At 39.4% G+C, this 16,801-nt stretch overlaps 1 protein-coding gene across 2 annotated transcripts in view; it reads left to right on the forward strand.

The window, feature by feature from the left end:
- Nucleotides 1–9,323: 9,323 nt before the first annotated feature.
- Nucleotides 9,324–16,801, forward strand: part of LOC124555516 (kelch-like protein 5) — a 318,356-nt gene continuing 310,878 nt past the window's right edge. Inside the window, exon 1 of one of the 2 annotated variants that reach the window (XM_047129462.1) lies at nucleotides 9,324–9,449. In XM_047129462.1, coding sequence (XP_046985418.1) covers nucleotides 9,425–9,449 — 25 coding nt within the window. In that variant the 5' untranslated portion in view covers nucleotides 9,324–9,424. The remainder of the gene's footprint in view (nucleotides 9,450–16,801) is intronic. The other variant, XM_047129463.1, reaches the window with a different exon arrangement.

The raw sequence follows: 16,801 nt of genomic DNA on the forward strand, positions 1-16,801 counted from the left end.
GTGCTTAGGGCCATTTGAACCATTAAATGTGTTCTACCTTGTAAACCATTCCGAATAGGGCACATGTCTGTATTAAATTTTTTGTTTCAAATTAGCATTCCTGTGGTGTATCTGAGTACTAACCATTGCTCCTGGGACACCCTGTACCATCATAAACATGAAATACTTTTTAGTAAATGCTTTGGATACAGGATGATCGTTTATGAGTGTCTTCAACATTAATGTTAAACTATGTCGAATTTTTTTATCTATCGAATTCAGATTTTTCAAACTATGTCGCTCATTTAGTCCGTTGTATGAGTAAATCATTTTGTGAATTTTTCATCACTCAGGTTACTTCTGTATTTAGATTTTTTAAATTTCAGCAAAGAAAACGTTGTTGGTTGTACCAAATACAGATAACAAACCTCATGCAAAGTATTTGATTTAGGATTTCTTTCTTGTGGATGGAATATGTAAAATTGAAGAAAGTTTCCTTCTTTAAACTTATCCTTCAATGTGTTATGAGCTTGCAGACCAGTGATTTCCCTTTCACTTCTGCCTGAGCACTCTCCAGAAAAAGGATTCTGGAAATTTCGATCATTTGGAATGCACATGTAAATCTGAGAACCTGGAAGACAACACTTTCGTCAGGTAACCAAGAAATTCCGTTGCAAACAAAAGTGGAAAAGTTGAACCATGGTCACCATTCGGTGACTCGCAATTGCTGAAGTGTGGCATTGTGTTCAATAAGTATCACTTTCGGTCTGCAAGCTTTAAAATGTTTGTAAAGGTTACAAATAATATTTTAATCCGCTTGAAGTATTTTATTAATTTCATTCACATGGAAAGCAACATCTCCAAAAAACCTAGTTTTCATTGTCGTAATTTGTCTGACAGGACTTTCAAAAGATTGTCTTCCTCATCCAGAAATATTTCAATCTCTATTCTGAAAGGAAAGAAGCTTGATAGAATTTTGTCACAGGTTAACCCCCTTGCTGCGTTGTAGTGTGAGACATCACTTGACAAAGATTCTACCTCTTCTAGGAAAGACTTGGACTGATGGATTCAAGTCCACAGCATCAAATGAAGCTAACAACAGAAACTAATAGCTTCATCACACAGAACACATCCACTGACTTTACAAAAAACCTTTCCTGATGAAGTACACAGCTTAGTTTTAAGTGTTTTGTACCACCACAGGCTTTACATTATGAATCCAGTCTTCCAACAAAATCTGTATACAGGGGTATACAAAAATATGAACACACCAAAAAACAACAGATTAACGTGCCTAACACGAGTAGGTAAACCACTTGCATTCTAATCAGCTTCCAGTGTTCTCGAAATTGATAACTACAGATGCTGTACAGTTCTCAGGTGAATATTATACCATTCTTCCTGTAAAATAGTGGAAATTTCAGGTAACGATGACAGAGGTGTGGAACAAAACTCATCCAACAAAATCAGATCCATCCATTGTTCCACAGTCCATGTTTTGTGGTTTTAGCACCACATTTTCCAACTATAGGCATTTGGATCAGTATAATAATTAAAAAACAGTCTTGACCCCAAATTTCTTTTAATCGGAGTGACCAGTTTCATTCCTTAAGGATCATCTTTAGACTCCAGAACGGCAGGTGGACTTAAATGGAGCAGGCTGCGCGGATCGACGACGCTGAAGTTACTGCGTGGATCAGCGCAACCTGCTCCATGGAAGTCCACCTGCCGTTCTGCAGTCTGAAGAGGATCCTTAAGAAATGAAACCAGTCACTCCTATTAAGAGAAATTTGCGATAAAGACTGTTTTGTTATTATTATATTAATATAAGATCGCTGATAATGTTTTCAAAAATTTTGTTTGGATCAGTGATGAATGGTTTTGGAATTCCAGCTCACACTGTAAATTCCCTGCTAATGAAGCTAACTTCACGTTGTTTTGGTACTGACAGAGTTCATGAGTGTGACATTCATTTCTGCAGTGACCTTTGCAGCTCTCGTCCTCCTATGTTTCATTAAAATCCTCTTCAATGACTGTATCTCAAGATCACATGACACACACTTTCACCCACGTTGTAACTTAGTAAATGACGTTTTTTTATGTGGTATAAATCTTCGGTATGGTTTCTATCTAAACACAAAATTCTTCAGCCATGTTGATTGTGGAAGTACCCACCATACGAGCACCAACAATGTGCTCACATTTGAGTTCACTTAGCTCTTACACAATCCATTCCCAGCTGCACAGAGCACTATTCTGACCATGACTGACACCTGCACATACAGAAGACATTGCACAAGTGCCATCCCTGATGAAATATGATATTGCAACCTGCAGGCTTGGGCAGCATCTGCATTTATGTTCAGACATGCATTTTTCTCGATGTTCCATATATTTGTCCAACCCCTGTATTCCCTCCCCCCCAAACTGTACCCCAAAAGGAAATCAGATCTGCTAGTTCTTCAGCAACGGTGTGTTAATACTTGTAAAAAAACAGCACAGCTTTAGCAGTATTAGAAATTTCTTCAGATTTGTGCAGGGTTTTGAGTCCTCGGCTGAGCAAATTTAGATACCTTTTCTTGCAACTGTCAAGATAAATTACAAACAAAATTTTTAACTGGATGTGCCACTATATTTGCTGAAAGAGTAACTGCTTTACATTGTTCTGCTTTGTCTGGAAACAGTTTTTCAGCTGTAATTAAAATTCACCTCTCTATCAAACTGTGCACCATGCATTTCTTCATTGTGATGATGAGTATTGTATTTCTTAAGAACAGCAATAACTTCCTTAATGATAAGACACATTTGTTTGATGTATTTATCTATAACAAAATATTACATTGCCCAAATTTTGTTGAAGATAAGACACTCACCATCCAGAATGAAACTATCACTCTGCAGCTGAGTGTGCGCTGATATGAAACTTCCTGGCAGACTAAAACTATGTTCTGGACCAACATTCGAAATCGGGACCCTTGCCTTTTGCAGGTAAGTGCTCTACCATCTGAGCTGAGGCACGACTGATGACCTGTCATCACAGCTCTGTTTCCTACACCACCTCGTCTCCTATCTTCTAAACTTCAGAGAAGCACTCCTCCAAACCTTGCAGAACTAGCGCTCCTGGAAGGAAGGGTACTGTGGCGACGTGGCTTAGCCACAGCCTGGATGATGTTTCCAGAATGAAATTTTCACTCTGCAGGGGAGTGTGCACTGATATGAAACTACTTCGAAGATTAAAACTGTGGACCTAAAATCAAAGGTCCTGTGTTTGAGTCTCAGTCCAGCACACAGTTTTAATTTGCCAGGAAGTTTCACTCACTATCCACTTTTCTCTTTTTAGTTTGAACAGACACAATACACATGTACTCGAAATAAAGAAAGCTTAAGATGTTAAAAGAGTTAAACAAGTGGGAAGAATCGCACCCTATTTTTCAAAACTTACTCTCAAGAATAGGCCAGATTAAATTCCTTCACTGGCTGAATGCAGCTCGCAGGTTGTATTTTGGAGATCCCTGCCTTAAATAATTCACCAAGTCGGTTAAAAAACCTAAATCTGGATAGACAGAAGAGGAATTTGGTTGCTGACCTTCTGAAAACGAGACAAGCATATTACTTTTATTATCTATTAACCTCTTCCCTGAGTAATTGTCCAGTGATTTTTGTGGTTGAATACTACACTCGTTTATGAGTCACAAGGGTGAGTGATGGATAGTGTCATGTCCTATTATGAAATGATTTCTATTCTTTTCCTCATATTTGCTTCAGATGGGAAAACAGAACAAATATAATCCCGAGAAAATAAGTCTATACAGTGATGATATAATGGGCACCTGCTTATTGGCTGTTAATTAGTGGAGGAATAGTTTAAAGTCCAAGTAGAACAAGGAAAATATTTTAGAATACACACCATGAAGAAAAAAATGCCTGACTTGGCGGTCAGCATGCGATTCCTCATCCCACTTCAATACAAAAGTGTATCTAGCAGAAATCTAGTCCTACATATAGGTTTAATAGAAATGAGATTTTAAAACGAGGCTCTGGCAGTCCTACATGCGACATGCCAAAGAACAGGTAGCATGAACTCTGCACTGTGCTGGAGATGTCCCATTAGCTCATAGAGACGATGGAATACCATGGGGAACAACATGCAGACTTCTGCTACCTCGAGCCGCGTTCGTGTCAAAAAAAATTTTTGTTTTCAGTTTAAGCATCAAATTGTACCCAGTTTACAGCTACTGTTACCTTTATTTAAACAATAAGACATAACACGAACATCTTACAGATGTAAAGGACCACTTTTTTTCGTCCATAGAAAATAATAGCGGATACAGTAACATCATCTGTGTCCAATGAGGTACAAAAGCACAATAGATAGGCTACGCTAGACTGCATGCTATGATACACACAATAATTCTGTTCTGTATATTTGATGTCCAGGCTTATCTTCATTGAGATATGAGTAACGTTCACTTCAGAGAAGATGTTCAAAGCGACCATCTTGAATTTGTAAAAACTTCGCCACTTGCTGGACATACATTGCTGGACCCTATGCAACACACCTGCATCCATCGTTACTGAAGCAACATGCACGTGAGCTATGAGGTCGTGTATGTCCATTGCTGGAGTACTATATACTTGTTCGTTTAAGTGAAGCACAAATAAAAATCTAGTGGGGTAAGGTTCAAGGAACGTGGAGACCAGAACATTAGACCTCCACAACCAGTCCATTTCCTTGGAGAGGCTTCAGTTAAATAGCTACGTACATTAATTCCAAAGTGTGGAGGTCGACCATTATGGTGAAACCATAGCCGTCACCAGATACCAAGTGGAACGTTTTCTAATGGTTCTGGCAAAGTATTGCAAAGAAAAGTACAATACAGCAACGCATTCTGCCTGTCTTCCAATAGGTAAGGGATCACAAACACTCCTCCCAGGATTTCAGCGCACAGGTTGATGCCCAAGACTGCCTGAAAGCCACGTGCATGGGTGACATGACATGTGGGTTGTGTTCTGACCAATAATGGCTGTTGTGGAGGTTGAAAACATCTTTATGAGTGAAACTAGATTCTTCAGTCAAGATCACATTATTTATAATATTTTTCATTATTTTGCAATTGGTGTAAAAATCAATCACATAACTGTACTTGTCAAATCCGATCTTCTGGTCAATGGTGTTCACTAAATGTGTAATGATATGGATGCAGTTCCTTTGCAGCGTCATGGGTACCTCGCCAAAGTGACTGGTGAACAGTTTGAAGAATTGCGTCCTCTGCTCATGGAGTACATCTAGTGCCTGCACAACCTCTGTCCATTATTTGTGAACAAATATTACCAGTTTCCTGAAGGCGTTGCTCCAGACAACGATAAACATTCTTATCAGGATGGCACCTTTGAGGGTATCACGTAACATATTCATGGAGAAGCAGCGCCAACTTGGTTGGTAGGTACCCCCTGCACCAAAAGACTACCAAAGTATTCATTGTTTGTGTATTCCATCAGGAAACAACCCTACATGACCTTTACAGGACCATTAATGGTTGTGCTCTGCGCAGTTAGTAGACACATGGATGCAGTTTAATGGATTCCACGGTCATGTGATAGAATGATGTCCTGCTTATAAACGATAACTAGGGGAGGGACGTCTAAAAAGTGAAAAAGGAACCTAATGAGAATTCGAACTATAGCTCCATGGTTGATGTGGGTTTGATGTCGCAGCAATCTACTCAGTGACATATAATAGCTCCTAGGGTAGTGTGGGGTGACCCACATTCCTCTGTACATCTGATGCATCTGATCTGATTTTGCTAGATAAACTTTTATCTTGAATTTGGATGAGGAATCGCATGCCGACCTGCAAGTGAAGCATTGTTTCTTCACCCTGTATAAAAGCACACAATATATTTTAATTATAAAGAGCAAGCATTGCCAATATGAGTATATGCCTGCCCAGTTGGCCGTGCAGTCTAACGCACGACTTTCCGGGCGGGAAGGAATGCCTGGTCCCCGCCACGAATCCGCCCGGCGGATATGTTATGAGGTCCGGTGAACCGGCCAGTCTGTGGATGGTTTTTAGGCGGTTTTCCTTCTGCCTCGGCGAATGTGGGCTGGTTCCCCTTATTCCGCCTCAGTTACACTATGTCAGCAGTTGCTGCACAAACAAGTTCTCCATGTACGCGTACCCCACCAATACTCTAGCACGCAAACATAGGGGTTACACTCGTCTGGTGTGAGACATTCCCTGGGGGGTCCACCGGGTACCGAACTGCACAATAACCCTGGGTGTGGGGTGGTGGAGGGGTGAAGTGGACTGTGGTAGCCATCGTGGGGTTGTGGACTACAGCGGCTGTAGTAGGGACGGAGCCTCTCCATCGTTTCTAGGTTCCTGGTTAACATATAGTACATACATACAATATGTATATATGCAATAAAGGGCCTGAAACTGTCCCATTATGACTCTGGAAACTGTCACCTTATGTCTGCTGGAAGAGCATTTCCAATAGGCAACACTATCTGATACGCATAGGTTCTCTGAGCATTTTATTAGAATGCACCAGCTTGTCTGCTGACAGTTTCGGTATATAGTCCTGTAATACTTAATTGTATATGATTTATAGCAGTGAATATATTAATGTGAACTGTTAAAGACAAAAATTGTGACACAGCTGTGAATAAATATTAGTTCTATTTTAATTCTAAAGCATTTGTATGTAGCCTATTATTATGTTGGTAATTATCACTTTGGACCCATCTAATTACTGTTGAATAACGGATTACCCATGATAATTGGCAAGATAATGTTAAATGCAACTGAAGACGACAGGGCAACAAAAGTTAAAGGAATTTAACAAGCGCAATCACTTGATGAAAATTTGGGATTGGAAGGAACGTTTTGTATTTCGGCCTTTTGGCCTTCTTATACGTTTTTGTAGCTAAGCATCATTAATGAATCTCGTGTTTACATTTGGACTGACAAACAATCTACACGTGTAAAATATTTTAAGTCATTTGAATTCAATAAAATATTTGGTTGAAAGAAGATTTGAATAAATAGTGACAAACAACATGAAACTGTAATTAACCCTATTTAAATGATACAGACCACACAATTTCAAAAAATGGTTCAAATGGCTTGGAGCACTATGGGACTTAACATCTGAGGTCATCAGTCCCCTATAACTTAGAACTACTTAAACCTAACTAACCTAAGGACATCACACACATCCATGCCCGAGGCAGGATTCGAACCTGCGACCGTAGTGGTCGCGCGGTTCCAGACTGAAGCGCCTAGAACCGCTCGGCAACTCTGGCCGGCCCACGCAATTTCAGGATGTATTTCTGATCAGCCCATAGCATCTTTCGGCAAGCAGTCTGCCATGGGCCAATGGAAAGCAATAGTGCAGCGTTGCCGAACTCTGCATTCGAGCCCCTACCACCTCTAAAGAGGCCTGCTTGAAGGAAGCAGTGACTGTAAAAATGTTTATCATGGTATTATGTATGTGAAAGTTACTATTGCTTTTTAACTGTAATTGATGATTAACTAGAAACATCATAAATGAGGTAAAGGGGCAGAGCTGGCCGACAGCTGAAAGAGCAAGAGTTTCAAGACTATATACCATATATTATCCTGATTTCATATGTCTGCACAATGAAGACTTTGTTTCTCAATGAACATTTCCTCCAGAATTTGATGCAATAATACATTAGCAACTCAAGGTTTTGGTATTTTCATCTCCAAAGTCTGCTATTAAGCCCGGTCCACATGCAACGACCTGTCTGTGCAGACATCGGCGCAGATGTCTGTACATGCAAAAGATCGGCGCAAATGTGGTGTATTCACATGACACAAACCCCAATCTAGTACTCGCCCGCCATCTGTCGGTGTAGAAAAGAAATCAGTGGCAAGCGACTATGCTCCCCGTAAACGTCAAAAATTTAATTCAGTTATTTTGAAATATAGAAATGGAGGAAGTTCTGTTGTGGTTTGTGTTCGCAACTTGTGTTGCAAAAAACGTTCAGACCAACCGCAGGAACCAGAGAAAGCGGTCAAAATGGTGTAGACAGTGGCTGCTAAAGCGAAAGCAGTTTTCTCACGAACATTTACTTCGAGAGTTGCAGGGCGAACCTGTTTTGTTTTACATTACCTCGTGTCCCATTTCCTGGCACATTGACACTCCGATTTCATCTTCAATTGTACTCCTGCTTGGTCTTGGCGTTTCTTGATCACTAAGAAAGCCAAGCAGATCAAAATACTACAACGTTGGCTGGTATACTTGATCTAATCTTACACCAGATCTTCTAGATTTTTGAACTTTGGATAACTCTTTTCGGTAAATAGTTCGCTGACAGACTTAATTTACTTGACTTTCCTTCATGAACTCATCCTTCAGGGCAGCGTAAATTGTTTCACATGTGTTGGGTATTATTTTACTCAACGCTTGTTTCGATATTGCAGTTGAAAATTCCAAATCCTTGTAGCTCTTTCCTGTTACTAGGAATCTTAATGTTACCGCCAGCCGTTCATGAGGAGAAATTGCCCTTGTCATACAAGTATTTTTTCTCATGAGGGGTTACAAGCTTTAAGGGATAATTATAAGTTTCGACATCCATCCGCAAATAATTTCGCCAGTTCGCAACGAATTTTTTATTTTTTTGTTACCGTTTCTCTGTTTGTCGAGGCGTCAACTGCCCGCAGTTTTTCAATTAGAGCATTGTATGCTGCTGTCTTTTTGTCTTGGTCACTATATTCTTTACTTTTAATCTTCCACAAACATGGGTGGTTTCTGTACATTTCAATGAATTCACTTTCAAACTCTCGAGAACACTGACGAGTATCAACCATTTTAATGCCCTGTGCGCACAAATACAAACACTAGACTGATCAAAAAGCTGTTTCGCGCCAGATTTGCGGCGATCTCCTGTCCACACGCTCCAACTTGTCTGCGCAGATGTGGCTTGAACCCACAGAATTGACAGGTTTCGCTCAAACCTCCAACTTCAACTCCCAGGTTTGCACACACCTCAGGTTGGCGCAAATCTTATGTACACACGCAACGATCTGTCTGCGCAGATGTGTTGTGCTCAGACTTTTGCGCAGACAGATCGTTGCGTGTGAACGGGCCTATAGAGACACTGCCTGTAATGCAAAATTTACTGTTATGTGACGTTTAAGACTATGTTAACAATATTTATAGATAGAACTCATAGACAATATTTTCGTACTGGGAAATGTATGAATGCATTTATGATAATGTTGGACATGTATCATTCTATATTTATATTCCACACCCTAGTTATTAATATGAAAAAGCTTGATAGCGGTTCCAGAGATATATGCATGCAGCCGGCAATAATTTGAATCTGTATGAAGCGTCCATACTAGATACTTCTTTGTTTCGTGTGTGTTGTGAGAAGAGAAGCTGCAGAAACTGAAATTTACGGGAGCAAAATGCCACGCATTTACGTTCCATACAGTAAGATAATTGTTTGAATTTACATTTTTCCATCTTTTAAGTATGTGGTCGATTTTGTTTATCATTCGTTTTTTGTCATCTCAGTGAGCATGTCGTTGACACCAAGAACACTTATTTGTTTTAGTTACTACAGCGTTATTCAGATAGTAGTATATATGTTTATTACGTAAGTTGCCTATAAAAATATGCATTGAGCACTTGTGGGGCTCAGATACATACGATCTTTTGAAGTATCATTGCCTGAACTATAATCTTAAGAATGGACGTAAAACTCCTTAGTTCGTGCCCTGAAGTATGCCTTAGTGTTAGGAGAATCAGAATATGGATTTTATTCTGTACTGGATATTTTCATGTACTTATATTGCATTTAATAAAATGTTTTGTACCTCGACTATATAGTCTGATTTTGCGTTAGCGTCATTAAAATGTAGTTGGTATGCGAGTTGTTTCATTACTGCCTTTCTGTTTTTGATTGGTACTTTAGGAATACGTATATAGGAAACTTTGCACGACTATTTAAATCTTAGCTGAGTGTGATTGCATGAAGTAGTAAGGTATAAGAAAAACCTATAAAAGGTACGTACACGTAAATATGGTTTCCAAGTGCACCTCTGAATTGCTGGTATACGATTATTTGTGTAAAATAACTTGCTTTGCTGCAGCCATGTTGTACCTGCAGATGTTGACACTGAGACAACGCGTCTAATATATGGTTCAAGACATTGATGTATTTTTCGAAGTGGGACATGTTATATTGTTGGTTTGTATGGTGTTCATGTTGGTTTACAACATGTCATTTAGTTATTGTGGGTAGCAGCTTTAGATTGTATTATATACTGTATCAAGTGGAGATGGCAATTTTACTAAAAGTTGTGCCATTCTGGTTTGCAGTTTCTTTTTTTATGCTGGTTGTGGTGATAGACTGATCTTAAGGGTTCCTTGACGTGTAGGTTCAGTTCAAGATGACATTTTGCTTGTAGATTCGTGAGCCAATCAATGTGTGATGACAATTTTTTTACCTATGTAATGCATATTCTATAGTTACCTTAAGCTCTTGGTGAAGACTTCCACTTTCCACTGTGGTCTTCTTTTTTCAAATGTTTGTGTTTCAAGGCATTAATAACAAGAACATCCTAATCCAAAACTCCCTAATCCTCTGTGGAGATCCTGTTAGCTGATTGTCTGTTCTGCTAACATTTTCACGTTGTTAGTGATGTCATCGTTTTTATTTGGTGATATTTATCTTCCCCGTGCTCATGATATCATTGGTCTGTTGGTGTGGTGAGATAAATGTGAGGTTTGAAGTAAGCTTCTTCATAACTCTAGAATAAGTATCACTCGCAAGATAGGTAACATTTACCGTTCAGGGGTCGACCGAAGCGTCTGATCCCACCCGTGACATAAGGCTGTTGTTGTGTGTGACGTAACGATGGCATGGAATTTAGTTTGTAAGAGTGGCGTGTTTGTAGGTGTCGTTTTGATGCGATCGGTGGTGCTCTCTGGTGGTGTTAGGTGATGTTTTTGGTTTAGTTTGCGAGTGTGGCGTCATGTGTGAATTTTGATAAATTGCTTTTTTTATGTCTTTGGTAGGTATGGATATGACTAACAGGGTCAACAGTTTTTGGTTGTTGGCTATGATGAGGGACAGTGCATTGTCCCTAATAAAATTTCTTCAACTATTCGGATTTTTGGATGAAGTCGTGAAGTATTCAAGATGTCGTGAAGAAATGAGGCTTGCTTAAAGTTCCGGCGTCTCGGACCATGGGCGGCTGTATGTGGAGATGTCGTAAGGATAACAGGTCATAGGAAGTGTTCGATCCCAATGTGTGGCTGTGACTCTTGGTATTGCTATCAGGAGATGTTTTCGAGCTATATAGGTCAAGGGAAGTGTTAGGTCCTAATTTATGGGATCGGGTGCTGCTGTTGAGCTATATGGGTCAAGGGAAGTGTCAGAGTCCAGATGATATTGTGTTTAGTGGCAAGGGCGTACCCAGGATCTGAACTGGGGGGGGGGGGGGGGCAGGTCATACTAGTCTCAGGAAATTAGGACTCGAGACAACATACAGCACTTCTTATTAAATAAAACCGTAAACCAGTGAAAAACTGCTTTTAATAAACATTTTAAATACGAGAATGCACTTGTACAATGCGAGAAAACATGCAGCACTTATTATTAAATAAAACAGGAATCTAGTAAAAAACTGCAAATATCTTCTGGTGAGGGGCAGTTGCCCCCTCCCTCCCCCCACCCGCGCCCCTCGCTGGGTACGCCCGTGTTTAGTGGTATTTGGGGAGTTTTGTGATGTCGGTTTTTTCACCGTTTTGTATGGGGGTGGGTGTTTAAATTTGTATATATTTAATTTGTTCCCACCCAAAAACCTCCTATTTCCCGCGCTTGTCCCGTTAGTGTCATTAGGCTTTTTGTGGAACCTGTGTGTGTGTTTTTCGATGTATTTTCGTCCTCATAATGTGTATGTAACGACTTTATATGCGTCATATTGGAATCGTGGTTTATGGTCATTTCCGCCATATTTGTGACGTCATGGGTCAAAGCAGACGGGCGGGATCGGACGCTTCCATATTTCCCAGCTCAGTAGGCTCAAGTGAAATTGTTGTTTTTCCTGTATGATGTCCATGTTAAAGGACTCATTCTGTGTGGCAGAAAGAGTTGAATAGCAGAAAAATCTTTATTTTCAGTAAGTTTTTGGAGAGCATTTGTAGATTCAGTTGAGGTGTATAACTAATTTGGTGGCCGCTTATATTCCATTTCTATTAGTGACTAGACCACAGTATCATGCCACATTCTTCATATTCAGTTTATTTTTCACTGTGATGGCCTTGAGAGAACATTGGTACCACTCAGTCACTGTATAGTGTCATGTGTCAAAGCAGACAAGCAATACTGGTAGTTTCAATAATCCCAGCTATTACACACAGAGAGAGTGGCATAAAGTGTAAAGTGAGGTCAAATTTGAAATATAGGCCACTTCGTTCAAAATTTCTGTTCAAATTCTGAAGTCTTCATCCTGGTATGGTTTCGCAGTGCGACCAACTTGCTCCAGGAAGTAGGCTCCAGCAGCAGAGTTGAAATGTTGGGAGATGATAACGATGGCAGTGATGTGGTGTAGATACTCCCAAATGTAAATTGCAACTAACAATGGATTGACTTCTCAATTATTTATGTAGCCTAAATATTAACTTATATGTTCATGGAAAATTGGGGATTATGGAAGTATCTGATTCCACCTGTTGGCTTTGACCCATGACGTCATCAATATGGTGGAAATGCCTATTCTAAGCATCTCCAATGATATCCTAGTGTCTCCTATTATATCACTGCATACACACAGCAAAAAACACGAAAATATGTATAGGCCTAAATAAGACAATAACATATCACTCCAAAAATACAATCAAATTAACGGGACAACCATGTTGAATGGGGGGTTTTAGGGAGGGGACAACCTAAATACAACAGAAAAAAAAACCACACACACACACACACACACACACACACACACACACACACACACACACACACACACACACACACACACACACACAGGGCGCCATCAAACACAACCAACTCAAACTCCATGCCGTAATGACGTCTCACCACAACACCCTTACATCATGCGTCAAAGCAGACAGGTGGAATCGGACGCTTCCATTGACACGAAAATTGTACCACACTTGAGCCATCTTGCACGTCAGCACACCATATCCACATGTGACATTCTGACTCCACAATAATTTGAGAGTTTGGGAGCTCTTTCCATATGCTAAGCCAACAAAGTGTTACTAAAACTTCTTCCGTGTTTTCAACTACTTGTTTCACTGTTACAGTGATTTGTTACATGTTGTCAAACTGCATCTCAACTGCATGTGGTCATGCTCTTGAGGTAAGGTTAATCCCTATTGTAGATCATGTTTTGCCTTTTACAGGTATGTAATGTAACACTGATTTAATTTCTACACTCAGTACCGAAATGTAAGCCATACTATCAAAGCATTTCACTATGATTTACTGTCCCGTCCTTCTGTTTTTCTTGGCCTTTTTTCTTTATGGGTACCTAAGGTGAACAGAGAGAACAGCTTTGGATCACACATGTGGTGAGTGTGTATGTAGATTTAGTAGCACATAAATCGCCAGGTGAAATAATCAGTCATATTTGACAATGTCTGCACAACGTTGCTGTGGATGAAATAAGATATCAGAATTTTTCAGTTTATGTTGAGCGTCACTCAGAGGAGGTTAACATTATTTGAATATCACAAAAGGCATAATCCGTATCACTTCAGGCAGGGGGGGTTACCTTCATAGGCTTGGATGTTATTGAATTTAGCACATGTTAAAATTCAGGAGTAAGAAAGAAACACACTTTTTTTCTCCAAAAAAATTCCTGCCCCGAGATACAGGCCTCCAAAGATAACACTGCGAACACCATTTTGAAGATGCAAATTTCGGATTTTTTTTTAAAATGCTGTGTTTATGTAACAGTTCTAGATATTTAGATATTTTGTTTTTCTATTTGAGAGAGAATTGCTTTATGACTACAATGGTATTCTCTGCTTGGACATATCTGTCAGAGTTCTTTTACTGTCGCCTTTCGGATTTCTTTTATAATTTACAGCAATCCCGAAAAGTTAGATATTTTTCTGTGGATTAGTACCATGTAGTACTATATTCTTTGTACAGGAGAGCTGGGTAATGTGTCTTCACTGAAGTTGTTTCGTACTAATTTCTTTGTTACAGTTTTTATTTCTATTTTCCTTTTTGTAGTTATTTCTTATCACTTTCTTTGTTGCAGTTATTTCTTATCACTTTCTTTGTTGCAGTTATTTCTTATCACTTTCTTTGTTGCAGTTATTTCTTATCACTTTCTTTGTTGCAGTTATTTCTTATCACTTTCTTTGTTGCAGTTATTTCTTATCACTTTCTTTGTTGCAGTTATTTCTTATCACTTTCTTTGTTGCAGTTATTTCTTATCACTTTCTTTGTTGCAGTTATTTCTTATCACTTTCTTTGTTGCAGTTATTTCTTATCACTTTCTTTGTTGCAGTTATTTCTTATCACTTTCTTTGTTGCAGTTATTTCTTATCACTTTCTTTGTTGCAGTTATTTCTTATCACTTTCTTTGTTGCAGTTATTTCTTATCACTTTCTTTGTTGCAGTTATTTCTTTCCACTTTCGTTGTTGCAGATATTTCTTACTTCATTGTAGTTTCTTGTCAGTTTCTTTGTCGTGGTTGTTCGTTGCAGGTTTCTGTATTTTAGTTGTTCAGTGCTAATTTGTGTACCGAAGAGGCATTTAAGAAATCTGAGACCATCCAGTAAGTTCTGTGTTTTCGTGAGGAATTTGCCAATTGACACAGTTGCAGTGTATTTTGTGAAAAGGACTGTTAGAAATGCCTTCTGACTGGGGCCACAGGAGAGTGAAGTTTGCCAAGTATTTGCATATCCATAAAAGAGTGATTTAGAAGACAGACAAAAAAGACTTTGTTCAATTTGAAGACCCTGTTTCAGAGTGAAGACATTTCCAGTGACAGTTTTTTGTGTTCTAATTGTTTTGACAGAATAACAACAATGATAGTATCTGAACAACGTGAAGCCTCCCATGGTGCAGACAATGCAGATTTTGCATCAGTAGAGGAAGAGTTAAATACCCTGAATCAGTCAGCTACAGAGCTAGGTGTTAGTCCTGTTAAGAAACCGTGGTCAGTGAAGTCGAGTCATAAGCTCTATGTATCAAGAAAATGCAGAGAAATTACTAAAGCTATGGCTGAATACACTACAGGAAACCTGACCACACTCTTCAAAGTAGTAATTCCATCTTCTCAAGAAAATGAACCAAAGCACTCTTGCACCTCTTGCCAGGAATTTTTCACAAATATCAATTCAGCTGTTGAATAGTCTGCATCCTACAGTGAAAAGGTGCAGGTTTTAACTGTTATTCTGGAGACATTTTTGAAGAAAACAATTTTGAACCACATGCCATCTGCATCAAAGTGCATGGTTGACAAATCAAGAAATGTGACGTCTGGAATGGAGTCTTTGGAAGACCAAATCCCTATTATGGTCATCCTGTAGCAGCAGCTCAAGTTCAAACAGTGCAGTCATTTTATCTGAAGATAAATGGGACTCTTCTCGCCAGAGTGCCAACAAAAGACACTATAACTGTGACAGTTGAAGCTCAAAAAGTTGTGAAAGTGAAGAGGTACATGACTTGCAGTATTAAAGAAGCTTGTGCAATTTATGAAAGCAACTATACAACTTCACATATTGAAAGATCAAAATTTTATGCACTGTGACCTAAGTGGGTAGTTCCACACCCACTTAGAAATGTCTGTCTGTGTGTACTGTGCAAATTTTGAACTGTGTGTGGTAACTTTGAAGAACTTACTGGAGCACGTGACATGTGACTCTTGGTTGGGCATGTGGAGTCATTAGTAGTCTGTGACGTAAAGTGAGAGACTTGTCTGTTTCAAGAATGTGGTGACTGCCCTGGAAAGGGAGGACTGTCTTTACAGACACTTGGCCTGGAAGACATAGCAGATAACTCTGCAGAAACTGCATATTTGACAGTTTCATTGATGTACGTAGCAAATGGTCGATGAAAGCAGTAACACACCAGCATCTGAAGAAATTGCAGAACCACCACGTTGAAGAACTGTGTGTAGTACTTCTCTGTGATTTTCCTGAGAACTGGTCTGTAATTCTCCCTCAAGAAGTACAAGGGTATCATGGGAGTAACGACCACGTTTCAATTTTTACAGGAGTGACATATTTTCAAAACAAGACCACAAGTGTTGCAGTTATAAGTGATGACACAGGACACGACTCAGCACATGCCTCAGCACATGCTTTGCTAGCAATGTGAAAAATTAAACTGCAAACACGGGCAGAGAAGATCATCGCTATTTCTGATGGTGGTCCTAGTCATTTTAAACATTGTTACCAGCTGTTTGAATTGAGTAAGTTGCTTATGCCAACTGACTGGGTATACAGTGCAAATGGTCACGGGAAGGAGCTTTGTGATGGTGTAAGAGGCCTGCTGAAGCACCATGCTACAAAACATGATCTTTCCAGACCAAATACAGCTGTGATTCAGAATGCTGAGGATTTTACGAGAGTCGTGAAATCTTACATATACACAGCCCTCATTCTTTTGTCTAAAGTGGAAATCGAAGAATTTTGTGAGCAGAAAAAAGAATGGTCCAAACAAACTACTCCTGTGAAAGGAATTCAGAAGACATATTTTTGAACTCAAAGTATGGGCCAACTCACATTGCACGCACTTTAAAGAGCAAGAAAGAAGAAATTTCGTTCGTTCAGTCAGCACCTCAGAAACA

Source organism: Schistocerca americana, chromosome X (assembly GCF_021461395.2).
Source record: "Schistocerca americana isolate TAMUIC-IGC-003095 chromosome X, iqSchAmer2.1, whole genome shotgun sequence".
Classification (NCBI taxonomy): domain Eukaryota; kingdom Metazoa; phylum Arthropoda; class Insecta; order Orthoptera; family Acrididae; genus Schistocerca; species Schistocerca americana.